Consider the following 27,840-nt stretch of genomic DNA (forward strand, 5'->3'; position numbering starts at 1 on the left):
GTTGTATAAAAATGTTTATTGCAAACTCCTGCATGGATATTGGAGATAGACCACTTTTTATTTCGTATATTTCGAAACTATTTACTTTATATATTTATATTGAATAAAATTTTATATATAAATATATATATATATATATTCAATTTTATTGAATATAAATATATTTGGGTTCTTATTAAAGGGTTTACAATATTATCTTGCCGGTAAATTTTATCTATTTGCTTAACTCTTCATTTTTAATATTTTAACTTTAAAAAAATCCAAGTTTACATCTAATCTTGGAATTGCGCCCAGTCATAAAGAGATTCGACGTTTTTTATTTAATTTATAACTTTAAAATTTTATAAATTGAAAGTATTAGCATATGACGAGGTTCAATGCTTATAGTATACAAAGGTTTCCATTTCTTCTCTAGAAACGCCGGGTGAACCTCGAATGGTTTGATGGGAGACTACAAATGCAATATTTCTACTAGAAATTATTTTGATTACTCGCGCTTATTCTTGGGTTCCACCCTAAAAATTGAATGATACTATGTAAGGAAATTTTTCAAGATTAAAAAAAAAGGGGGGGGTTCTTATGCACTTATTGAACCGCGCTATTTTTAAATATTTTCAAGTTTTACGATATCTTTATTAAATTGTTAAATGAAAATAGTTACAAGTAGTTACAAAACACCCTTTTCATGTTAAGACTGGCTTTCTAAATATTTTTTTTTTCAGCACGGTTCAATAAGTGCATCCAGTTCCAAAAATGGTATCGTTCAATTCTGAGCAACACCGGGGTTTCTTGCTACTTAACATTTTTTAATGTGCTAATTTAAAATTTTCTTAAATCAAGTTTGCGTGTACTTGAATTGAACTTTTATTTAAAAACTTATTTTAATTTATGGTATAAAAATCTTGTATTATATTGTATGGTGAGTTTTAAATCTTTCAGTCTTATTTGCATACGTAACCTACTTAAATGCTATGACCATTCTTTTTTTTTTTTTTTCTTTTTTTGCTCCTCCCTTGCAAAATTTTGTTATTTTATTAAAAATTAGGTGTTAATACACTTACTTATCCGCCCTATTTTTTTAAATCGTGTTTTCAAGTTTAAAGTTTTGTTTTTTATTCAATTGTAAGGTTAAAGTACAGAATAGGTACAAAACACCCTCCCCCTCCCTATGTTAAGAATGGCTTTTTAAATAACGTTATTTCAGCACGGATCAATAAGTGCACTAGTACCAAAAATTGTGCTTGTTTATGACAATATTGTTCTTTGTACTTGCTAATGCTACACGTGGGGAAATAGGCGAAAACGTTTTGGCCACGATCATCAACTGAAAATAAGACTCGATTCACTGAAATAATTCTAAAATTATTTAAATAGGTTTTTGGGTGCTTATGTACTGATTGAACTGCGCTATTTTTCAATGGTATTTTCAAGTTAAATTAAAACTTTACGATATCTTTCTTTTTAATTGTTAGGTGAAAGTACAGAGTAGTTACAACCCCCTCGGCCTATTTTGAAGATGGCTTTCTAAATGTTATTTCAGCATGGTTCAATAAGTACCGGTTTGTCGAAAATGTCTTAGTGTGCACAATATAAATATTTTAGACCAAATCTTGATTTCATTCTAATTCGAAAAAGTTGTCAAACAAATATAAATGTTATCAAAAGCAAGGTAAGTTACTTTTCTCCCTAACTGGATAATTTTCTAGTGTTTTTATTTAATGTAACATGTTTATTCAGCTCGAAAAACAGTGTTTACCGATGTATTGGAATATTTAAAATGGCGTCCGGACACGGTAAGTTTGGGAAAAGGAGTTATAAATAAAAAAACTAGACTAACTACTGTTAGAAACTGGCTCAATATGTTACCGTGACATAGGCTGACATATATTCGGTGGGCTTTTAACAGTATTTTGTCTCGTTTTTTTTAATTTTTAACCCCTTTTCTCAAACTTACTGTGTCAAAGAGTCGCAGTCGGTGCCATTTTAAATTTTCCAATACATCGGTAATGTTTTTCGAGCTGAATAAACATGTTACATTAAATAAAAACACTAAAAATATATCCAGTTAGGTAGAAAAGTAACTTACCTTGCCTTTGATAACACGTATTTGTTATATATTTGTTTTTTTTTGACAACTTTTTCGAATCTGTATACAGTAATACAAACCCAAAAAATAATTCTATAAATCTAACGCACGTTTCAGGCAATTAGACCCTTTCTAGGGCTGTTAACCCTCCCCCCCCCCACTGACCCCAAGTCCTACAGGAAAAGGAATAGCTCCCTTCCAGAATACACATAATTTCTCCCATAACAAAGGTTAACTGTCCAAAATGCTATAATCGTCCAGAAATGAATAGTTAAAATTCATGTGCAAAACTGATCCTCTGCTCTAAATTCTAAAAAGGTATCCCCCCCCCCTCCCTTTTAGTCATAAAATCATTACCAATAGAAAGGCTACTAAGCTAATTAAGGAATACATAAAACTTGGATAAGTACGTGCAATAATGGCGGAAGAAAAATACATTTTTTAGGTTTCAGACTACTTTAGATAAATATAAAAATAAACAAAAAAAATTTCGATGAGAAAAAAATAGCAACAACGTAAGTAAACTAGGATCGCGCACACGCGCATTTTCTGGTTTTAGGGAACGCTCCCTGTAACGCGCTGCGACTGCGTAGTCAGTGCGAGTTCGCAATGGGGGCCTCATTCGTGTACATCCGACCTTTTTGATTGTATTTGAAATATTAGTCTAAAGTCCCCCCCCCCCCAATGTTTATACACGTGAAAAAGTAAATGAGAAATGTTTTTATGGCGATATTCGGAAGCTAAATTTAAGTTACATAGGTAAAATTTTACTGTACGGGTCTATTTCAAACTCCTAAGATGTTTAATTAAATAAAACTTTGTACAAAAAAAAAGGTAAATGTTTTTTTAACCGTAACACAACGCCAACCATTCTAGTTTGTTACCTAGAGGTTACCGAGGCCGTTAAAAATGAATCTGGAATTTAAACTTTATTTACCGTTGCATGGTATTGAATCTGGCACTATTTAATTAACCGTTTTTCCGTAAGTAATGCGGTAGGCACCGCCAAAAATGGCCGCAAAATGAAGTTGTTGTTGTTTTTTAAAACGAAATTACATTTATTAAAATCCATTATTTCTGAGTAACTTTTTTTTTTCCAGAAAGATAAAACCCTGAATTTTATCATATAGAAAACAGAATAATGTAAAACTTTTTCTACTATTTTTAGTTAAATTTTAAATGTTAAATTTTCCCAAAAAGTTAACAATTGACATTTTTTGTCTTGCACAAAAAACGTACTTAAATATTAAAAAAAAAAGGTTTTTGAAATAATTAATTTATTTATTTATTGTCTAACTAAGATTTAGGATGATTTTCTAAGAGAATATGCAAAAATATTATAATATAAGTACCTGAATTTCAAATAATTCCACTTATTCATATAGGTAACCTGATATTTCGCGTTCATGTAGAGTCGAGATCGACTCTGTTTACGTTTGCGGATTATAAGAAGAAAACTATGGAAGACCAAACAGGCCAAAAAAACTTATTTTTCAGTGACGAAAATTTCAATGTATTATAAAGCTGAGGCTGGCCAGTACCAGATGGGTGACCATTTGTATGAGTTTGGTTTTTAATGTATATGTGTGTGGGGGCCAGACTCCCCAAAATAGGGGGGGGGGGGCAATTTAAAGCAGAATAAAAAAAAATTATTTCAGCGCGTTTGGTCCACCGTAGTCGAAAGGCGGCAAACGTTTTCAAACGGGATCGAAAAAAATGATGCTATTTTTAACACAAAGGGCACAACATTTATCGATTTTTTTTTTTTATATCAATTATTCAAAGCATGCCCTGTTTAATAATGGTCATGCATTATTCGGCTCGCTAAAAAAAAATTGGTTATTTATTTATCAAAAATTTTAAAATGGCTTTTTTCGTATAAATATTAAATTTTTTTTTTTTTGTTTTGCTTAACTTAAATTAATTATTTTACTTAACATATTCACCGAATTTCACACTTCAAAACTCAAAAGCGGGATAATTAAACACAATCGAAGTTCTGATATTCAGACGTCAAAATAAGGTATGCAAACAATTTTTTTTTTTTTTTTTTTTTTATCTATAATTCTATCCCTTACAACAACACAATATGTTTTGTTCAGTTTCAGATGATTATTTTAAGCATATTTGTTCCCACTTCAAAACAAGGGGGGTTTTGTAAGCAAAAAAAAATATATATATAAATATCGTTTATGAAAAATAAGTACACTGTTATAAAGTTCATTCTTCTCCTAATAATCGCTGAAAATTTCGTATTGATCGGATAATTACCTGATTTTTGGTAGATTTTTAAAAAGACGGTCCGTCAAAAAGTACTGACCTGCCCCCCCAATTTTGGCGGTGCCTATAATGCGGCAATGCGCTGACATTAACCGAGCGGAAGAACCGTTTAATATTTCACACAAATTCTGTTTGCATTGGAGGGGGAAGCGGATAAAGGGGCGATGCTCCCCCGCTCCTTCATCCCCCTCCTCCCTGAATGTAAACAGAATTAACCGCTTTTCCGTAAGTAATGAGCCGACCTTAACCAAGCAGAAGAACCGTCTAATATTTCACACAAATTCTGTTTACATGGGGGGGGGGGTCTCAATGTAAACAGAATTTGTGTGAAATATTAGACTGTTTCCTGCTCAGTTAATATCCGCGTGTTACTTACGGAAAAACGGTTAATTAAACTGCAGAAGCACCCGTTAATAATTATACAAGTTATATAATTGAATATCCCCCTCTAAATAAAAAAGAAAACTTTTTTTGTAAAAGGCTCATAGAACTTGATCTTTTAGATCAATTAAAAAGCATTAAAAACTACATAACGATACAAAATATGAACTACATTTTTTTTTTTTTTTTTTTTTTTTTTTTTAACTTATTTCAAATGTCCGCTAAAGATTCCTTCAATGTGACAAGTCACTTTTCTACGCGCAAACACATCATGTAAGAAAAGCATTAACAAAAGTAAAAAATAATCCCAGGGTCCAGGGGTTTGATAAATTTGCAATGTGTTTAAATGCCAGATTCGTTTTCAACATCCTCGATAATCTCTAAAACACAAACTAGAATGGTTGGCATTGTTACAGTTAAAATTAAAGAATGAGGGACAACGAAATGTAGTTTCGTTCTATATTAATAAACAACTTTATTTGTCATTTTCGTTAGTAGCGTTAGAAGAGAAACTGGTTAGTAGGTTGAAGTGTTTTTGTGTGAAGATAGAATTTAATATTTTGACTGGTTAAAGGAGATAATAGTTAGCATTTCAAGTTGATTTTTTTTTTTTCTTTTTTAAATAATTGTTATTGCATGAAAAGAGCTGTGTAAAAGATGCTTAAAACCGTTTGAAATATGCAAATACCATAGTTATGAGAATTTTAAGTGCCAAAATTTAGGCTTTTCCGTGGACATTTTTCTTTAGAAAAAGTGGGCTAAATCATGGACATCCTAATTTCAAGAAATTAGGTAATTTCGCCACCATTTTATTTTTCAAGCTATTCTCATGAAACTTGACACTCTTATGTAAAATTGTGTACTCTTTCTGATTATGTAGTCAAATTTGCTGTATCTCTTTACCATAAGCCATGAATTATAAATTCAGATGTACAAATTTCAATTTTTTTTTTTTTTTTTACTGGCGCATGGTATCATACAGTAGGTGTCTATTCATGAACAAAATTAAATATTATAGTAGTATTTAAATATAGCTTTATTGAGAGCAAGCATTTTCCTGCCTCCTCACCAAAGGAGAGCTTAATCTGGGTGTAGCCATTGAATGCCTAAAGAGCATTCATGGCCGGTATTTACTACTCCCTTCAAAGATAAAAAAATTGAGTAGATATGAATAAATCAAAGAAAATTTTTCATATAGATTTTGGATTTCTGTAAAAGATGGAAATTCCCATAATCAACCAGAACTTATGCATTTTGGGACCAGTCCAATTTTCAATTTTGTAAATCTTCTCTATCTGGCCCAAAATACACCCCTATTTTCTAAGATGCAATCGTAAATCGTGCTCTACATGAATCCTTGATGTAGCTTTCACAGTACCGGGATACCAGGAATCCTGATCAGCAACAACTATATATTCACCAGTTGATGGTAATTTTTGTCATTTCTATTCTGTTGCGTTACTGAAAATTCAACTATGTGAACAAAGAAATAAAACGGTAGTTTTTTTTACCTTGTTTCCACCTTAACATTTAAAATGATTACTAGTGTAGGTTTTAGGTTATGCTGAAAACAAATATCACATTTAAATTTTCTGCAAATAAGTAGTTTTCCAGATATCAAGCAATGTCATTTCTTATGTTATTGCTGGTGGCCATCCTGGTGCGCGCAAACGCAACCCCAAGAAACTATGCACAAACACGCATACTAAGATGGCCACCAGCAATAATGCAAGAAATGGCATTGCTTAATATCCGGAAAGCTACTTATTTGCGGAAAATTTAAATGCGATATTCGTTTTGAGCATACCCGAAAACCTGAAAAGATAGTCATTTTAAAGAAAAATGTTAAGGTGGGAACAAGATAAAAATTTACAAAATGCATTTGGATGAAATTTTTTATCGAATCGCCTAATTATTTAGATATCTTCAATTAAAATAAAACGGGTTTGTTTTACAGATTCAAAAAAATGGTCTTGACAATGAGCTAAAAATAAATTCAAGTTTCACGATATATTTTATTTACTTAAGTGAAAGTACAGAATAGTTAAAACACCCTTTCTTCCCCATGTTAACAATGGGTTTCTAAATTATTTCAGCATGAGAGCATAAGTACGCAAGTACCTTTTTTATTTGTTATATATTTGTTTTTTACCACTAAAAAACAAAGGCATGTACTTAGTACTTTTTTTATTTTTGTACGCTTTTAGTACATGTGTACTATAAGCGTTAAAAACAAAAACTTGATAATTTTTTTAAATTCACAAACTCGGAATAAAAAATGAGACTTTTTCTGCTTTCATTTTGGAAAGCACAAAAGTATTCTATTTTTAAGAGAATACAAACTCGTTAATACTCCAACAGCGATGGTTAGCACATAGTTAACAATTGCTGTCATCGTTTCCCTTTAAGCGATTTGAATTTCTATAAAAGATAACATTTTAAAGAAGTTTCCGCACAATTAATAATTATTAAATATTTACATATTATACATGAAAATAATTCTGAAACTTATCTATATGAAAATGGATGATATATACCGATTTCTTATCAATTTTGAAATATTCTTCGTAAACTTTGCTCAGTCGTAACTTTGCTTCCAGTGGTCGTAAAAATAAAAATCAAACACCATTAGAGATAGACTTCTGTAAAATTTCAGCCATATCCAATCCAATTTAAACCTGTGCATATGTATCCAAACGTCACGTATGAAATGTAAACATTGAAAAAAAACTGCCCCCTTTTTGCTGTCATAATTTTTTACCGTTTTTTCATTTTTAACTTGGAGCATAAAAATATTGAATGCATGCAAGAAAAATAAATTAACATTATTGGAATGCTTATTCTATTCTCTTTTCATCAACGTAATTCCTTTAAAAATTGACCAACAAATAAAATACGACTTGGTGAAGCACATTAGGTATGTAATATTGGCGATGTCCACGAAAATACAGCATACACTTGTAATGCTAGTTCAGTTCCGTTTACACGTGTTTGTAACTAGTAGCCGTCGGTACGAAGGAAGCCGGTTAAAGGAGAAAGAAAGGGTAAAGTCTTTGGTGTGCTTGCGTGTTGTCATTCTGCCTGAGGCCAAAGCCCCAGGCGAAGTCTGCTCCCAGGCAAAGTCAGGATCAAAGAGCGTTGAGTTTCAGATTACACCCTTTATATACTGTCACGTGATTGAGAGTTGGCTTGTGATTGGACAAGCCAGGGAGAAAATGGATTTCAAATCTCGAGTTGAGAAAATCAACTTCTTCCTGTTTGTAGCAAGTGTCAACTGCTACAACATAAACCTTCCCCCCCCCCCCAATAGCTTAATTAGATTGAATCTTGCTCTACATAATCACAAACGAAAAATCGTCCCAGTGTGGATATTACAGAAACCAAAATGTCAGTCAAAAGGCTGTCTGAAAATTTCAGGTAGTTATAAGGAGTGCTGGCTTTTTTTTTTTTTTTTTTTTCTCAGCCGTGCATCTGTACATTCCTATAGTGAACATTTCTATAACTTTTACCATTTTTTTTTAAATTTATTTTTGTGTTCCTGCTTTTAAGTTGAAAAAAAGTATTTTTCAAGATTATATAAAAATTGTTTCACCAAAAGTTTCATGTTCAGTCAAGCAAGGAAGATATTAGAATCTTACATAAAAATTATGTGAAACATGTAATAAAAAAAACTAATTTTTTTTTTTTTTTTGTGAAAATATATAAAATAAACAATACTTAATTCAATGATAATATTGGTAGTTTGAGAAATTTTTCTTAGTTTTATTGAATTCATTAACAGACTTTACGGGCTTTTTTTTTTTTTTTTTTTCATAATGTCCCTGAAAAAAAAAAAAATTTTGGTTCCCCCAATTTATCGGAGAGGGGACCTATGTTTTCAGTGGTGTCCATTATTCCGGACGATTGCCAGATAATCGTCCATTCGTTTTTCCTGAAATTTTGCCACAAATTGTATTCCATTAGATGTATACAGTAAAAAACATTCCTGTTGCGGCCCCAGGGGCTCGAGATAAAAAATGACGCATTTTGCCACATAACTTTTGATCCATCCACATCTGAAACTTGGCCAAAATATGGAGCCCATTGTTCCTAATATAAATCCAGTATGGGTGACCCTGACAAAATATTGGTTCACGTCCCCAGGGACTTCCAGTCCTAAAAAGCACTTTTTTTTTTTTTTTTTTTTTTTTTTTTTGACTCTTTTTCATATTTCTCAACAAAAACTTCATATGTCTGACTATCTAGTGATTTTACACAATGGTCAACTCAAATATACATATGTTAAGATCTGAAACTGCACCAGTTATCTACTTACACTGGGATTCGGCGTCCCCAGGGCCTCAAGAGGTCAAAAATAGCACTTTGCCCCGTACATTAGATTTTCCTGAAACTTGGCCAAAACATGTGGGGGTCATTGTTCTTAATATAAATTCAGAATGGGTGACTCTGGCAAAATTCTAGTTCGCATCCCTCTGGGACTTTTAGGACTAAAAAACATGCCTTTTTGGATCTCTTTTTTCATATTACTCCAAAATTTGATATCTTTTTTTTTTTTTTTTTTTTTTTTTTTTTTTTTCTTTTTACACAGTGATCACCACTTATCAAGGCCCGGAAGCCACTCTGTCTATATAGTGGGTTCCATGGTGCTAAATTCAATTATACATGTCCTAAGGCATGAAACTGCACCGTTGTTCCATTTTCACTTAGATTTGGCGTTCCTAGGAACTCAAAAGGGGTCACAAATGCCACACAATTGCAAAAAAAATTAAACTTTACCCTCGTGATTTTTGCCCCATTCATTAGATTTTTCTGAAACTTGGTGAAAAGATGACGGCAACATTGGCCCTTCACACTTCTCATATTTCTTCACTTTTTTTGTGTGTGTGGCATCGCAGCACCAGAGGGGGGACCAAGCACGCGTGGCTTGTTTTATTGTTACAATTTACGGTGCTTTATTTTCATCATTAAAAAAAAATTCCCCCTCTCCATAACTTTAGTAAAGGTGTTTTGGTAAATGCGACTCTCCGAATATCTTGGCCAAATCCCTGACAAAAAAAATTGCCTGGGTCCAAACCGGTACTTGAAAACGAAATGCAACAAAAAAAAATTTTTGCTGCATTTTTTTTTTTTTTATTTGGGGCTGGTACACATTCACCAGAAAAGATGTTTCCCTGTTATTTTAGTAAGAACGAATTACTCTTCCATTTTCTTTAATAAAATTGTCAATTCATGTGAAATATATGTAGGAATAAACGGTAGATATGGTGCACTATTTTACAATTTGTCATTGTGCTGAGGGAGATAACTCTTTTACTAAGAAATTAATTTTTTTTCATCTCATAATTTAGGACGCTCAAACTAGCGATACATTTTAAATCAAAACCTTAAAAGAAAGTTGCAACAATTTTATTTATTTAACAAATGTGATTACGTTACTAATACAAAATCTAGTCTTTATGCGACTAAGAGAATCGTTTCTGTTTTCATATAATTTTATCACACTAAAACCAATGAACCAACAATGTTTGCATTAGATGAAGACATTTAAAAATGCTGCAACAACTTTTTTCTACATTTTCTTTACGACTTTTTAATTAAAAAGCAAATGTTATGGTAAGTTTTTTCAAATTTGTCAGGCTTTCATAAAACAAGGATGAAAATATGAAAAGAGCTGCGGCTTTTTTTTTTACTGAACAAAGCTTATATTAACACTATCTAGTTTTTAACAAATAAATCAGTTTTGTTTAATAAAAATTACTATTCCTCTATGACTTGTCACATTTTCATTTTTTTTTTTTTTTTTTTTTTTTTTTTTTTTTATAAACCAGATGGTGTTATCATAAGCTTTGTTACAGTAAAAAGTCACTGGTGCTTTAAGCTTCATCTTTCTTTTAAAGAGTTTCATTCTTTGTATTTATTAGGGTTAAAGATTAATTTTTCTAAAAACCTTACCATAACATTTACTTAAAAAAAAAAAAAAAAAAAATAGCATTCGTAAAAAAATGTAGAAGAAAGTTGAAGCTTTTTAATGTTTTCAGCTAATAAAAATATTGTTGGTTTTAGCGTTGTCAACAAAAACGGTCCTCTCGTGACGACTACCAGTTCTACACATGTCAGATGACGTCATGACCTGATTTACTTTAAATAGTTGAAGAACTGACTAAATTTCATGTGCGTCACATTAGCTCAGTTGGTTATTAGCACGTTGGTTTGTTATCTAAACGTTTTGGGTTCGAATCGTTGTGTGAGATGTCTTTTTTTTTTTTTTTTTTTTTTTTTTTATACTTCGCTTATCCACCCCCAACCACACACTCAAAAACACCCGGGTACCCACCCACCGATTTTTTAAATTTTAATATCGGAACAGGCTTATTTATTTAAGCCATTTTTCACGTGTTCCGTTTTGTTTTCTTGTTTTTTCGATTTTTACATTTAACATCGTTTGTTTGCCTTTTTTCAATGTTTTGCTTACGTCACGTCGTGGTAACGTTCTACGACTTCCGTGCGCACACCTGTCAATTTGGTTCTTACTTAAATAAATTCAAACATCTTTCAGTAACTCATTCTGGCTGGCCGATTTTATTTTCAAACTTCGCCTTCGAAAAAAATTCTTACTCCAGCTAAAACTTCCGACTCTGACTCTGCAACCCTATTTACCAGTGTTTTTTGTTTAAACAAAATAGTACATTTTCACTCGTATTCAAATAAAAATAATGTTCATTATATTTCGTGATCATTATTTGATAAATATTGAAAATTTCATTCAAATTGGTTAATTTTTTTTTTTTTTTTTTTAAGTAAAGGGAGGGGTAAAAATGTTTATACATTTTGAGCATTGCCTATTCATTTTGCATGTACCTGAACTGATGAATATCACGATAGACAATACAGAACTCTGATAATGTGACAGCGATACATGTTCATTCACACAATATTGAGGCAGCAAGTGTAGAACTGCAGAACATAATGCGAAAGGAGATTGCGAGTATATTTCTGAGCAAACTGCTTGTTAAAATTGCAATGTGAATGAATAGGTAAAAATGTCACTTTAACAGAAAATTAAGACTGTTTAACATACTTATAACAGTCCTACTTTTTTCTTGTCATTGTGCCATTTTTACCTGTTAATTCACTTCTGCCATTTTTTTTCTGGCGTCATTCCTTAGCAAATACTGATGTGATATTATGCAGAGGGTCTAATGTGAAAGTATACAGGTGCAGGTTTGGTCTGGATGGTCACACGTATAATTGTATACAAAGATTTGTCTTTCCAGTAGTCTGACAGTAATGCAGACGTTTTAGATGATTGATGCAGACGTTTTAGATGATTGATGCAGACGTTTTAGATGATTGATGCAGACGTTTTAGATGATTGATGCAGACGTTTTAGATGATTGATGCAGACGTTTTAGATGATTGATGCAGACGTTTTAGATGATTGATGCAGACGTTTTAGATGATTGATGCAGACGTTTTAGATGATTGATGCAGACGTTTTAGATGATTGATGCAGACGTTTTAGATGATTGATGCAGACGTTTTAGATGATTGATGCAGACGTTTTAGATGATTGGAATAGGATTCAAGTTTCCCTTTTATAGATTCATCACGAATCCCTTTCCTCAATATACACACTATCATTTCCTTTGATGAAAATAAAATATCCTAGTATCTTTAGCGTCAACAATACATGCCTATAATCGTATGTCGCTGCCTCTATCTACATTTAAATAGACTTTGATTTATACTCATGGCCACAATCACTGCCACTATTTGATTTGAAAGTTCATAAGTTGACCTATTTTTAAAACTTTCTTGCACAACTAAAAAATAAGTTTTACTTCTATATTTCTTAAATAAAAACATTTATTCTTAGACAATTTTGCTATCTAATTTTCATTGCATGTTCGTGGTGAGTAGAATTGTAAATTGTGTCCCTGCTGAATAAAGGTCACTTCGTAAACCTCCACAAGGAGAGAGAAATATGAAAGATATTTAAGAGATGGATGATTTGTTCAGTTGATTTATAAATGACAAAACATTTTTCACACAACTCAATTCCAGAACTAAAGTATGTTTTATGTATTTTTATGTGGGGGAGGGGGGGGGGGCTTAAGTAAATGTTGATAAACTCGCATATATATTTTCTATAAGATTCGATTTTTGTATATTCATAGAAAGGTTAGAGAATATACACGAATCATAAAGTATATCATGTAAAATGTAACAAGACGATGGAAGTGGTCCTGAATTGTTACATTATCTAACAAATATCAATATGCCCTACTCTCTAATTTGGATAGAACCATAAAACTTTCAATACATATTGTCTGATTATAATGAAATTAAAAACCTAAGACATTATTTTCCATTTCATTTGATTATATTAGGGGAGAAAATGGAGAGTCCATAAACAGTACAAGGTAATGACATGAGCATAATGAAAATAGTCTCATTCAAACCTTCTCTACAAGTCTTCCTGCTTTGTTGCTGTACGTGCATAAAAAAATCTGTTTTTTTGTAAGTTTAAATTCTGTTTAGAATATAATTCTCTTAAAAGCTACATTGGTTATACGACCACTAACTTTATCACCACTCTGTTAACCCTATGAAGCCAGATGTCAAAATCTGGAACCAACACATTTCCACTAGAGACTAACAATTTAAGTTTTAGGACGTCAGAATTAGCATCACTGGGAGAAACTGATAGTTAAAAGAACAAAACTGCCCTTCCCCATTTGATTTGATACTTTCATGAATAACATTTTGATACCAGTGTAAGGAATCAATACTCAAAGCTATCTTAAAACAACCTACAATTAATGACATTACATATGTAACCAAATGCATTTTATAATGTAATTCATTCATGTAATAAAGTTTCTCCCAGTGATGCTAATTCTGACGTCCTAAAACTTAAATTGTTAGTCTCTAGTGGAAATGTGTTGGTTCCAGATTTTGACATCTGGCTTCACGCACATGTTCTCAGCTGCTTTTTGAAATTCTTTTTTCTCCAGCATTTATTCAATTTTTCCCCGCTCTCTCCTTCACCTGAAAATTATTCAATATCAAATGTTTGATACATATGAAACCTGCATTGTTTTTTTTTTTTGTTTGTTTTTTTACCCTCCTCTATTTCAAAAATCATTAGAAAAATTTTCAAATTCTAAAGTTTTTTTTTTTTTTTACAATGTTTGCTTAAATGAAAGAATGCTGCATCTAATTACATTTTTAAAATAATTTTACTGATAAAGCTTAAAGAAAAGTGACACTATTTAAAAGAAATTAGATAATAAATTACAAAGTTCATTATTACAATTAAAGAAACAGTAATTGGTCCTCCGACAAAGGAGGGATTGAATCTCGTAATTCACTCCCTCCTTTTCTCAATAATCACACCTTGTATTTTAAAATTTTGCACAAGCATTAGTCATGGTAAAAGTAAATTTGTGCCAGAACAGATTTTCCGGGATAAGTCTGATTGCAGGGGGGGGGGGCATTATAGGGGTAATATTGCCCCAAAATTGTTCATCCATTTGTTTGCAATAATCACTCCTTGAATTTTCAAATTTTGTACAAACATTAGTCATGGTAAAAGTAAATTTTTTTTACTTGTGGAAGGGGACACTGCATGCTCGGCTTGTTTGCATTTGATTAACAATTGCATAATTACCAGCTTGGCATATTTACCCTTTCTGAAAAAGTGAAAATATAGTTTTACTCAGAATGCAATTAAAACTGCTAATGCAGAGAATTATCATACAATAAAAAAAATTTATTCAATGAAATTTATTAGACAGATTAGCTTTATGTATATACAATGTTTGATAACTTAAATTTATGGATCTAGGAAAAATGAAATTTTAAAAGCTTTACAAAAACTCTTACTAGTGTGAACTGAAGGGGTAATGTAATTATAATCGGTTTCAGGTCTCATTTTACACAAATACTAGAAACCATGAAAAAGATCTATTAAATTTACATTTTCAGGATGGAGTCCAAGAGAACTCGTTTCTTTATTGCAACTTTTAGATTGGCACCATTTTCTTATTTACTTGCCTCCCCACGAGAGCAGAGTTAGACACAAGATCGGTTTTTAATATGGAGGAAATCCATTCCCCAAAGATGGGCACTTCTGGATAGGAACAAGAATAAAAAAAATTCCTTCAGTCTAGAAGGATTTCTCCTCCATATCAAGGTCAGAAGCATTAAAAAGCATTGTCCCCTAAATTAACTTGCTATAAATTTTAAGGTAGTTAAGAGGAACTATCCTCAAATACTTTGGCACATTTATTTAGGTTATCAGAAATAATACTTTATATGAATAATTACTAATGTAATTCTAAGATATATATGTATAAATATTTTAATGTCGACATGAACATATGAACACTATTATTTTGGATAGGTGTACACTCGTAAAAGAATGTGCTAAAAGATCCACATGTTTTGAATTTGTTAATGTGGAGAAAGAAACATTTCAGTTATTTGTACTTCAGATCTGATGACTAATTCAGATATACAACGGAATATTTAATCTGTAATGAGTATTTTAGTAAAAGTACATTTCAATTTATAATGGTGTAAATTTCCTATTGCAGAATGATATTTAATTCAACATTTCAATAAATTTAAAAACATTGTTAGTTGATTTATACTTTTAATTGTTTTATTTTTATTTTAGCTTGTGGTCGCGGATTTTTGCTGATAAGGAAAAGTATCAAGTTTAAATTTCCAATTTAAACATGGAAAATAAGGTACGCATAAGTCAGTTGATGGTCTAGAGTAGACTTAAAATTTAGATTTACCTTGTAATTTCTAAGTAGCTATCATTAAAAACTTCTCAAAGGAAATTTTTATAAAACATTTCTTACTGTTTGATCTGTATTGTGTAGAATTATTCTCTTTTTGTCTAAGCCCATCTAGTCAATTGTAAAATAGGCGAAAAATTGATGGGTCTTATTTTGCTTTTTGCACATTAATAAGTATCACCGAAGTTAATTTATATTAATATATTTATTGAAATAAATGTTAGTGTAAAGTACTGAAACTAACTTTAAAAAATATAACATGAAATTCTCCAGAATATATTTTGGTTTCTTTTAGTAAGCAAGTTAGTCTCCAAAACATTTCTACAAAAGAAACTTTGTACATCGGATACATAGTTTGCAGAATATGAAAAATAATCTTAAACTGTGACTATCGCGATGCGTTGTTTTCTATAAAAATATTAGAATGCAGCACTCTTTTGTTCCCCCTCCCAGTCTTTCTCCTAATAAGTTTTTTTTTTTTTTTTTTTTTTTTCCGGTTTTGAGATTAAGTATTTTTTTTTTTTTGTAGGAAAGTAATTATGAAGAGAAATCAACTGTTAGTTTTAAATGAATTTATATATATATTTTTTTTTTCTTACATATTGTTTTTATGGTTTTGCTTTTACAGATGGGCACCAGGGTCTATATTGGCCGGGTCTCGTATCATGCCAGAGAAAAGGAAGTAGAAAGATTCTTCCGTGGATTCGGGCGAATTAGAGATATAATGCTCAAAAATGGTTACGGATTTGTTGTAAGTACTTTTTAGCTCCCTTCCCCCCTTATATACTTTATACTTGGTTTTTCAATACTTGAATGTTCTAATTGAATTCATAAATTCAATTTTAATTTTGTAGGAATTTGAAGACTATAGGGATGCTGATGATGCAGTCTATGAACTTAATGGTAAAGAACTTTGTGGTGAAAGGTAAACATTCAATTTGTTTATTTTATTTATTTAACTTTAATGAGTGTAATTAAGGAAGTGTTCTTTTGTATATGAAATAAAATTTTTGTTAGTAAATTATAGCAATCAACAAAATTTTGTGTTGCAAATGGAGTTTTATTGAATTGAGAACTGTAAGCTTTTTTTTTTTTTTTTTTTTTTTTTTTTCTCAATGTAAGTAGTAAAAGTTATGTGGATTTCCTGTGTATGATCTATTGAGTCGGGTATTCTGGAATTAATGGGTTCTTTGTTATAAATAGCATAAATTGAAATATTGAATTTCAAGTATAAACATAAGGTTGAAAAGATAATTAGCAAAAATTGTTTTGCTAAATTAGTGTATTGTCACTTTTCGGAAAATAATTACCTTATGATTTGAACTTTTTTTTCTTCAGCAAAACTCGGATTTTACTAATTGTCTTTGAAAATATTTTAACAATTTTCTACTTTGTCCCAAAAAATTATGAAAAATGTGCATTACTGTGACATGACAATTAAGTAGATTCCATTGGGTTTTATTTGAAATTCAATATTTTGAATTTTGCTAGAATTTCCAAAAGTAGAAAATTATCAAATTGAATAAAACTGATAATTTCCAAAAACATGCATCAATTGTCATAGCGTGATCATATGGGAGTTCCCTGTAGTGGTTATTTAACCTCCTATAATCACTGATTGACAGTAAAAATAAGTTTATTATAAAGTATTTATATTACATTAGCAAGGCGACCTGGCATTGCTCGGGATCGTATAAGACAATGAGAAAGATTTTGAACATGCCTGGTATTCTTAGAATAGAAATTTTTATGTCTATCATTTGGCATCTTGAGCAAAAGAATATATGAAATAATTGTACTTTCCCTAGGACAGGAAATTTACAGCACGTATATGGAAAAAATTTTCTAGGGTGGGTAATGTACAATACATATTTAAAATAATTTACATGGTTTTCTGTTGTGCAAACTTTTCTGTATGTCACAGGTAAGAGTTTTTGTTTTTACATCAGTGCTATAGTGAAGAAGCACCTTATTTCTCATTTAAGTCATACTACCTGAATATATTACATGATTTTCTGTTTTAATAACATGCCCGTCACAGGTAAGATTCTTTTTTTCATGAGTACTATACTGCACAAGTACCTTATTTCTTGGGTAGGATACTGCACAAGTACCTTATTTCTTGGGTAGGATACTGCACAAGTACCTTATTTCTTGGGTAGGATACTGCACAAGTACCTTATTTCTTGGGTAGGATACTGCACAAGTACCTTATTTCTTGGGTAGGATACTGCACAAGTACCTTATTTCTTGGGTAGGATACTGCACAAGTACCTTATTTCTTGGGTAGGATACTGCACAAGTACCTTATTTCTTGGGTAGGATACTGCACAAGTACCTTATTTCTTGGGTAGGATACTGCACAAGTACCTTATTTCTTGGGTAGGATACTGCACAAGTACCTTATTTCTTGGGTAGGATACTGCACAAGTACCTTATTTCTTGGGTAGGATACTGCACAAGTACCTTATTTCTTGGGTAGGATACTGCACAAGTACCTTATTTCTTGGGTAGGATACTGCACAAGTACCTTATTTCTTGGGTAGGATACTGCACAAGTACCTTATTTCTTGGGTAGGATACTGCACAAGTACCTTATTTCTTGGGTAGGATACTGCACAAGTACCTTATTTCTTGGGTAGGATACTGCACAAGTACCTTATTTCTTGGGTAGGATACTGCACAAGTACCTTATTTTTATCTTAAAATTAAAGAACTCCATATTTTATGAAATTTTCTGCTGTGCTAAATTTTCTGTATGTCAGAAGTAAGAATTTTTTTTTTTTATCTGAGTGCTATAATGAAGAAGCACATGACTTTTCATATGTAAGTCATACTACTCAAATATTTAACAGGATTCACGGTTTTAATAACTTATGTACGTCACAGGTAAGATATTATTTGTGAGTACTATACTGCACAAGTACTTTATTTCTTAAGTAGGATACTGTGCAAGAATCTTATTTCTAATATAAAGATGAAACTATGCAGAGACTGTACATAAGTTTTCCTGAGTACTATACTGTACAGGTACCTTATTACTTGGATAGAATTCCTTGTACACAAATGTATTAGTGACCGTTGTGATTTTTAGAATGACATTTATAGACATATACATTACATGTAATTCATAATGATCATTTAATTAGTTTAGGAGTGAATCCACTACATAGAAATATACACACATATACACATAATTAAAATTCATAATGATCGGTTAATTTATTTAGGAGTGAATCTGATAATAGAAATATATAATCATATATACATAATTATAATTAATGATTGGTTAATTAATTTAATTCAATACATAGAAATATATAGTCATATACACATAATTACAATTAATAATGATCGGTTAATTAGTTTAGGAGTGAATTCAATACATAGAAATATTTAATCATAAACACATAATTAAAATTTATAATGATCAGTTAATTAGTTTAGGAATGAATTCGATGCAAAATTCCATTACTTGATCTATTTACGTGATTATTGGAATGTAACAAATAAGCCGATATATAATATATTCTATATATTTGGAATATGACATTTTCGTTAAGTATAGCAAAAACATTTGTTTTTTATCTAAGTGTTCTTGTATAATTATTACGTAACATTTAAAAGTCAAGAATATCAGAATGTAACAAAAAAAACAAAAAATGAACACTGATGTTAGTAATCGATAACGCTACACACTGCACCAAAGAGACAACTGCTTTTAGACACTTGTAAATTTACTTAAATAAATCTTTGTTACAGATCGTGTGCATGCACACAAGGACGCCATGTGCGCTATACTTGTCAAGTTGTCATTTCTTTCAAATTGGAACCCCTTTTTTTTGAATCCCTTAACAATTGTTTTAATCAATTAAATACCCCTAATAAAATTCTGCACCCTATATGCAATCTTTTGAGCTACTGCACGCCGTCAAGCGACCATCCGTCTAGGAGATACAATTTAAAAAACGGAGACACACAGACAGTGAGATTTATATACTAGATTTCTCAATTCCAAAAAGGCAAACTTGTTTACAAGGTATCCAAAGTGCTTTCTGGTGAATTTGAATTTGGTAAGAAATTTAACAAGATTTTGTTTCCTTACATTTATTTATTTTTTTTAAATGCCATTTCAATAAATAATTCAATGTAAAATTATCAAAGTTACGTTAATGCGAAGAATACACATGTGAATTTATAATTTTTATATAGCTATAAACTCTGTATCTTTTCATACGTTAGGATTTATCTAGCTATAGTTTGAATTTTACTTTTTAGAGTGATTGTTGAGCATGCTCGAGGCTTGCCAAGAAGTGAAGAAAATTGGCGTGATCGTGATAGGGGAGGTTCAAGATTTCCACCCCGTCGTAGAGGTGGTAGAGACAAGTAAGTTTTAAAAAAGTTTTTTGATTCTTCCTTTTCACCTTATGTTCAAAACAATTTGCATCAAGTAATTTTTATATCTATATACATAATGAAAATGTTTAAAATTTCATCACTTTAATATCAAGAAACCTCAAAATAGGATTTTTTTTATAGAACCTAAAAGAAATCTTAACTGTAATTAGTTTATTCTAATTTGTTGCTGCACCCCGTATTGTTCTAGTTTTAGGTTTGATAAAACCCTGATAACTTTCCCAAGTTTTGTTTCAAGTAGATTTACATTTTGTTTTTTTGTTTTTTATATAATTGTTCGCTTGCTTTAATCAAATACTATTATTTTGTTCTTTTTCTGAGCAGGTATGGACCACCGACAAGAACCGAATTCCGCTTAATTGTGGAAAACTTATCAACAAGAGTCAGTTGGCAGGTACGAATTTCAGAATTTACTTACAATTGTATTGAAACCTGTTTTATTTCTTCCTCTTTATGAAAAATTAAAACAATTCTAATAGAAATTTGAGATTTTTCAAGTAAAATTTTGCCATAGCTTAGAAAATTACTCCTTTGAAGAGATTATTCCATTGCTTTACCTTTTTGTCTTGTATTTAACATGAAGCTAATTTTCATTTATTGCTTGTATATCAAGGCTTAAATGTTAACAATTGTCTGCTTTTTTTATTATAAATTTTTAAATGTTAGAATTGACCATTTAGGATTTTTTTAAAAAAGTTAGTTTCATAAATTGACAATTCTTAAACAGTTTCATTATACTGTTTGGGTTTTAGATTTGGTTAATTCAATACTTTTGTTCCCTATCACATTCCAAAACCCTTGTTTCATCAAGATGGAAAAAAAAAAAAAAAAAAAACGATTTCGTCTGACCGAACAATTTTGGGAAGGCTTCTTCTCACTGAAATATTGAAAGAACTTTGAAGAGGACTTTTCACACTGTGACCTGAATTTTTTGTGATTGAACAAGATCCTAACTTGCGTTTATACGGATATCGCTTATGATCAATGGAAATGGCTCCTTCAATATGAATTCCTGAGATGTCTACATGGCTCTTTCTTTATTCTTTTTTTTTTTTTTTACCTCCCAATCCTCTCCCTCTGCATTTTATAAGATGTTTAAATGCATTTGATGGGCCCAATATAAATATTTTCTATTGATTTGTGCCAGTTGCCATTATAAGGGATTGAACATTTAAAAATATAAATGACCTAAAATGTTTATGTAGGTGTCCTAAAACTTTTTTCTTTCCAAAAAGCATGTTTATTAAACTGATTAAAATACTGACATTGTATATAGATAAAATTTTGGGTTTCTCCTGTATACAAGTGAAATATTTATACTGGGCCGAAAATCTTTGTATGCAATCCGCCATTTGATTTGCAAGAGATTCATTGATTCAAAGTTGAACTATTGAGAATTAAAACATAAAATCTAGTTTGAATTTGGAAATGGTTGAATAACATTTTATTCTACAAGAAACATTGAATCTCTTGTTTTTGTAATGCTTGTAATGGTTATTAATGAAAAGAGGCTTGAAGTATTTGTTTATTTGCATAAATCTCGTGAATCATGAAATTTTCTGAATTTGGAAAGACTAAAACCTGTTAACTATAAGTTGTGTAGTGTTTGATAATTTGTAAATGTTTTTAATAGAAATTACTTTCAAAAAGTGTTATTTTTGAAAGGTAAACAAATAGTTTAAGCCTCTTTTATTTTTCTTTAGCGTTGCTGTGTACTAATTTGTCATCTGACATAATAACTACTCTTCCTCTCCCCTAAAAGCTTGTACAGATGACAGCCGATGAGACGCTATTTGGGTTGAACTGGCCTTTCCTAAATGAGTGCGTGAGGGCAGTGGTCTGAAAGCAATGAGATGTAACTGGGGTTGCACTAAAGTTCTGGCTGGCTGGCTGGAGGTATCCCTTTCTAAGCAACTAAGTGAGGGTGGCCTGCCCTCCACCTACATGCTGTCTCCCTTTTTGGAATAGAACAACCTTTATGGAAACTGGCTTTTCTTACACTGGTCCGCTCTTTGGTACTTAATGTCATTCCACTCCGGCTGAAGTCCCGAAATGTGTGGTTGGTCTTTCTGGGAAGTTGAATGATGACTGAACTGGGCCCAGCAGGGCATCGCCTCAAATCTCGGCGTGTGCAGGCAGCAATGCAAACTTATCTCTTGTTACCGCTACTATCACCACGACTTCCTCTTCTCCCGTCCTGGCGATGGGACGGTCATACACTCACAAGCCGCTTCTCCTTTTGGCTGGCAATAGGGTTGCTCGCATCCATTAGATGTCGCTCGGTCAATCTATCAGGGCTAGTGAATGAGACGTAGAAACATGGCAAAAGGCAAGGAGAGGTAATTGTAATCCTCATCTTTTGTGATCAGTGTTTTAGTCGTTTAAACCTTTTTTTCTTTAGAATAAAGCATCTGGCACTAGATTACTCATTTGAGAGCATTACAATTTTTAAAGAAATTCTATGTTTATATCTATTTTATAAATACTTTTGAATTTATATTAAAATCATTTTAAAAAGTAAATATTAAATTATATATATAGGGTGCATAATATGAGGACATTTCTAGTAGCCTTAATATTTACAAATCTAATTTTTTCAGCTATAAAGGCTGAACGAAGCTATTTAGAAAATTTTTAATTTCTTACAAAGTTTGGAAAGGTGTACATTAGACTTTCTGATAGCATTAGAAAACTTGAATTCAACATGTAAAGCATAATTTTACTTTATAATCTGAGATCGAGCGATAAATTTTGGCACTAATCCAGTTTAATCTCAATATTAACAATGTTCTTTAAAAGAATCGAGTGGCACAAAAGTTTTATGTACTTGTGTTAATTTAAAAAAACAGGGCACCAAAAATTACATCAATTCAAATCATTTTGTTTTTAACAAGAAACATTTCAACAGCAAAATATCTTGTCTACTATTATCTGCTTACATTAATGCCAATGAACATAATTCAATAGTTATTAAAATGCCAGCTAGAAATTGTTTACCAATGAAATTTTTTAAAAATTTAAAATCTTGGTATGCAGTTTTTGTTTTTGTGTGTGCGTGTTTTTTTCTCCTAAACATCTATATACATAAAAGTTTTTGTGCAATTATAATTTTTTTTTTTTTTTTTTTTTTACGTTAGTAAAACTGAATAAGCGCCATTTTTTTTATCTTCAATTTTAGTTCAAGTTATTTCTTTATAAAATTTGAAATGTAATGCACCCTATATATATATATATTTTGTATGTATTTCAATTAAGATAAAATTTGGCTTAGTTTAAATTTTCTGCTTTTGCTAGCAGTTATTGAAAAAAAAATTTGAAATGGCTCTGGTATCTAATACCATAAGCTGTTACTGTATGTACCTAGTGTCTTGATGACAACTGCAGTAATCTAACAGTGACATGAACTCGTGTTTTCTTGTCACGATTTTTTTCCTATATTTTTGTTTCTTGTGTGATTACTGCTGTAATGGATTCTACTTAATAGAAGAGATCCAAAAATATTGCCAGATGCTTTTAAATTGTAGATATGGTGATAAAGAGGCAGAAAATTTCATCTTTACTAATTATTTGCTCTTAGATTTGATCCTAATTTTATATATACACGATGGTGATGATATTTGTTAGCATGATTACCATTTGAAAAAAAAAAACATTGTGTATTCATCAAACTTGGGTTGTTTTTATTTTTTAACTAGTTCTGTCAATACCATCTTAAAGGTGTTATTGGAACTTGCTACATGCCTTTGTCATCGTTTTTGGCCTTTAGTTTGTCCTTAAAGTTGCACCTGGATTTGTGGGTGTAACTAATCACTCTTCATCTTGTGAGTCCTTTACAGAAGAAATGAAGGACATGTACAGCTGATGACATCAAAGATCATGATAGTCTCTGGAAACTATGACTCTTGTCAAAACTCTTCTCATCTGCCTTTCTGGTACAGATTTCAAGGAGAGCTGATGTTTTCATGAATATGGAGGTTCAAGACTTCACTTTTTCTGCAAAATTAAAATAATGAAAATGGTCATAGTTTTCATGACGACATGGCTGATAAAAGTAAATGATAATTAGTTGAAAATTGCTAACAAATATCGTGCACATCCTGTATTTGAATGTTTGAAATTTGTCTGTTTCTGTGTCTACTCATAAGAGCTAACTGTGTTCTTTTGTTATTCCAAAAGGATCTGAAGGATTACATGCGACAAGCTGGAGAAGTAACCTATGCTGATGCCCACAAGGATCGCAAGAACGAAGGGTGAGTATCCTCCACTGTTTATGAATTCATGCATATAGCCTTCATTTAGATATAGGAAAAAAAGAAAACCCTTGGTTAAGGTATAATGCAGCATCCAACCTCTTAATTCAAGATTTAAATCTTCATTATTCTTTTGGAAGGCAATAATTACTGGGGATGCAGTTACAGGACTTGGAATTCCTATCCATTACGGTTAACCATCTGAAGATGAGTTAGCTGAAACGTGGTGAAAGAACAGATCGCAAGAAAATGAATACACAAATTATAAAGCCTCATTTAAAAAATATATATATATATATATATATATGTGAGATTTATCTTTATAGAACATATAGGTAATAGAAAACTCCCTTTCAGAGATAGCGTTTAAAAATAAATGAAGAATTTATATTTTCAAATTTATGCTAATCAGTGATTTTTACTATTTATCTTTTAATGAAGAGTATCTTTAAAAAATCTTTTGATTTAAAGTTTCTTTAATTCCTTTGAATTTTTGATCGATTAACATTGTCATTTTATTTTCGTCAATTTGTTTTATTATATACAATAGGTAGATGTATCTCTAACCAATTGGATCACAAGTGCTGCCACTATTGATTTCATTTGAAAATTCATGAAACTGACTTTTTAATTTTTTTTTTTTTTTTTTTTTTTTTTTTTTTTTTTTTTTCATTTACTGATTTTAATATTTCTTTCATATGTAAGAAAATAGGACACTGTGTGAAACTTTCAGAAATAAGTGTCCAAATTAGGCATGGACATTTATATCAATGTTAACTAATTATACCAGCAAAAATAGGTAAGCTGTGGGAATATCTTAGCTAGATTGAGAGGATGATACAATATTTAGTAAACTATCAGTCCCAGGGTAGTTAATGGCTGGTAAGATCATATAATAGAACCCCCTTAAAAGTGGAAGAGGTAATTCTTGGGCAAAGTCTAACACTTTATACTATACTACGACTCGTTAAGATATAATGGATTAAATTTTTTAATGCCTAATCTTTTTTTTTTTTTTTGCCAAGATCATAATGTATCAACCGTTCTTTACATCCCGGCAGCATCAGATGTTTTACTATTAACAAAACTATATATAAGAAAATATGGCAATGAAAATTACAGAATATTTATTAAAAACTTTGAAAATGAGAATTGCAGATTACTTGTGTGTTTGTGTGTATATATATATATATACACACACACACTGTATTACAAACTGTATATATACACACACTGTATTACAAAGTAGAATTAGCATAACCTGCTTTGATAATTATAAATAGGGGTCGGGAGGGTGCTTTTTTTTTTTTTTGTTTGTTTTTTTTTTTTTTTTTTGTTTTTTAGTCTTAGACGAGCTTGACTTGTTTTGATGTTAATATTATGAATAAGAGAATAGAACTTTTCAATTTATTAATGTTATATTACTTTGATTTCTAGAGATTAAACACTAAACTAAAAAATTTTAAGTTGAAGTTGACTTAATGATTGTTACGCCCAATGTGAGCATACAATTTCCATATTAAAAAAATCTGTTTACGTTTAGCATGTAAGGATTTACAATAAGGTTTGCAATGTAATAAGCAAACCACGTAATGACAAGGATAGTAACTTGTTGAAAAGAAAAAAATGTCCATGAATTGAGTATGTATTGGAATTTTATAGCAGGGGGTGAGTCTAACTATTTTACCAAAATAGTTTTGATACGTTCTAGGTAAAGTTTTGCTCCGCATATAAAGTCTTGTAAAATAAACACCAGATACTGTTAAACAAATTTGGAACGATGAATATCAACGTTAACATTTTATAGAGAAAAGCAACAATTTATTGCTCCAAATGTGTTCGAATCTGCAAAAAAATTTTTTATTATACATGCCCAACTGGAAAATAAAATCCTGGCACTCTTATCCAAATCATAAGAGACAAAATATTGCAGAATTGTTTTACTCATTCTGTACAATACTCCATGTCAAGACTTCTAATTTCCAATTTTCATTATGGATATTCCAATAAACATCCTAAATCTTGCACAAGTTTTTATTTTATCTGACTTTTTACTTGTTTCATAATGTGATTCATCTTCACGTTTAAAACATTTTTTGATTAACACATTTCCTACTTCTGCTATTCTCTGCACTTACTTCCTATGGCTGTCTTAGAGTAAATTTAATGATGTACATAAATTTTTTCCATGCTGTCCTCAACATAGAATCATTTGGTGTTCACAAATGATTGTTCATCTTGGTACTAAACTTAAGTAATCTAACGAAAATGAATGTCAATGCATTAAAAAACCATAAGATAGTGGGTGTTTTGTGCAGCCCTACTTTTATTAGTACTTACAAAAAAAAATGCATGCTTATACTGGTATGGAATTAAATGTTTTATGAATGCAGCTCTAATATTGAATGCTGCTTTTGTTTTCTGATTGGCTTAGGATTTTTGGATTGGTTTCATTTTTGTTGCTACCACAATGTTCGAAAATAGTAAATTGTGGCAATCCAACTAAATGATTCGCTTGTTCTGATTTTTTTTCCCCCATTAGTATTAACATGAACATTTTCCAAAAAATTCATCCCTTTTAATTTTTGATTCAGATTTGAAAAACTGATTTAAAAAAAAACATTCCTTCAAAAATAGTTAGAAATTAAGAGAAAAAATTGGGATAGGATCAATGAGCAGAATAAAAGTAAAGATTTCTGAAATGCTTGGTAGGTACAGCTCGTCAGAAATATTTTAGCATTGAAAAATTTTATAATTTCATTCCATATGAAATCCTTATCTGAAGGAAACTGGATAAATGGACAGAAAGACCTTAATATGCTTTCAGAGATTTGTAACAATGGTTACATAATTATGTTAGTAAAAATGACTTGCAAACATATTACACTGCTCCCTTCTGCCAACAGAATATCATGACATAAATTACCGCTCACCCTGACCCCAAAAAATAGCCATAAAAAAAATAGTACATTATAATGAAATCTTATAAACTGATATTGAACTGACCATAGGCATTTGTCATTGTCTCTTGACTCAAGCCCCATGGCTCTGATTATGACCTTTTAGTTTGTAAACTGAATTGCGCATTAAAAGATAATACAACTTAAAGTAATAGTGCAGTTTCACTTTCAGACAGATATCAAATCTCCATTACTAATAGATTTTATGCATAATATATCCATATTAATCTTTACCTATCTTCTCTTATCTAAACAACTCTTCCTGCTCAGCAGCCACATGCCGGTTTACGCATGGGTACCTGTTGGCATAAGGTGAATGTGTGAAACATGTGAAGTTGATATATACATAGAATCTTTTGATAAATTTTAGTTTTATTCTATGTAAAGATAATTGAAAGCCATTTAATTAACTATGGAATTTCATGTGCTCTGCTAGTTTAGTATTGATAAAATAATTGCTTATGCAGATCAACAAATCACTTATTCAAATTCTGTTGCTGTTACTCCTTTCTCAAACTTTGTTTCACTTAATCCCAATGTATTGTCTGCTGTGTTTTTGTGCTTCTTGGGGTGACAATCCTCAGTAAATGAGTAAATGTTTTCAAACTTGTTTTTGTGTAGAAAAGTAATATTTAAAACAGACTAATACTTATTTT

The 27,840-nt window shown here is 30.9% G+C and overlaps 2 protein-coding genes across 9 annotated transcripts in view; both read left to right on the forward strand.

Annotated features, from left to right (window-relative positions):
* The window catches only part of LOC145255790 (serine/arginine-rich splicing factor 6-like), a 563,981-nt gene that overhangs the window by 474,173 nt on the left and 61,968 nt on the right, over positions 1–27,840 (forward strand). The gene's annotated exons all lie outside the window — the stretch shown is intronic.
* The window catches only part of LOC145255788 (serine/arginine-rich splicing factor 6-like), a 38,816-nt gene that overhangs the window by 658 nt on the left and 10,318 nt on the right, over positions 1–27,840 (forward strand). For 2 of the 8 annotated variants that reach the window (XM_080114461.1, XM_080114463.1), the window contains exons 2-7: positions 15,432–15,504; positions 16,187–16,309; positions 16,413–16,483; positions 19,837–19,944; positions 20,296–20,368; positions 24,151–24,224. In XM_080114461.1, the coding sequence (XP_079970587.1) occupies positions 15,493–15,504; positions 16,187–16,309; positions 16,413–16,483; positions 19,837–19,944; positions 20,296–20,368; positions 24,151–24,224 (461 nt within the window). In that variant the 5' untranslated portion in view covers positions 15,432–15,492. The remainder of the gene's footprint in view (positions 1–15,431; positions 15,505–16,186; positions 16,310–16,412; positions 16,484–19,836; positions 19,945–20,295; positions 20,369–24,150; positions 24,225–27,840) is intronic. The other 6 variants (XM_080114462.1, XM_080114465.1, XM_080114468.1 and 3 more) reach the window with 3 other exon arrangements.

Source organism: Euprymna scolopes, chromosome 31 (assembly GCF_053919585.1).
Source record: "Euprymna scolopes isolate OS-2025 chromosome 31, ASM5391958v1, whole genome shotgun sequence".
Lineage (NCBI taxonomy): Eukaryota > Metazoa > Mollusca > Cephalopoda > Sepiida > Sepiolidae > Euprymna > Euprymna scolopes.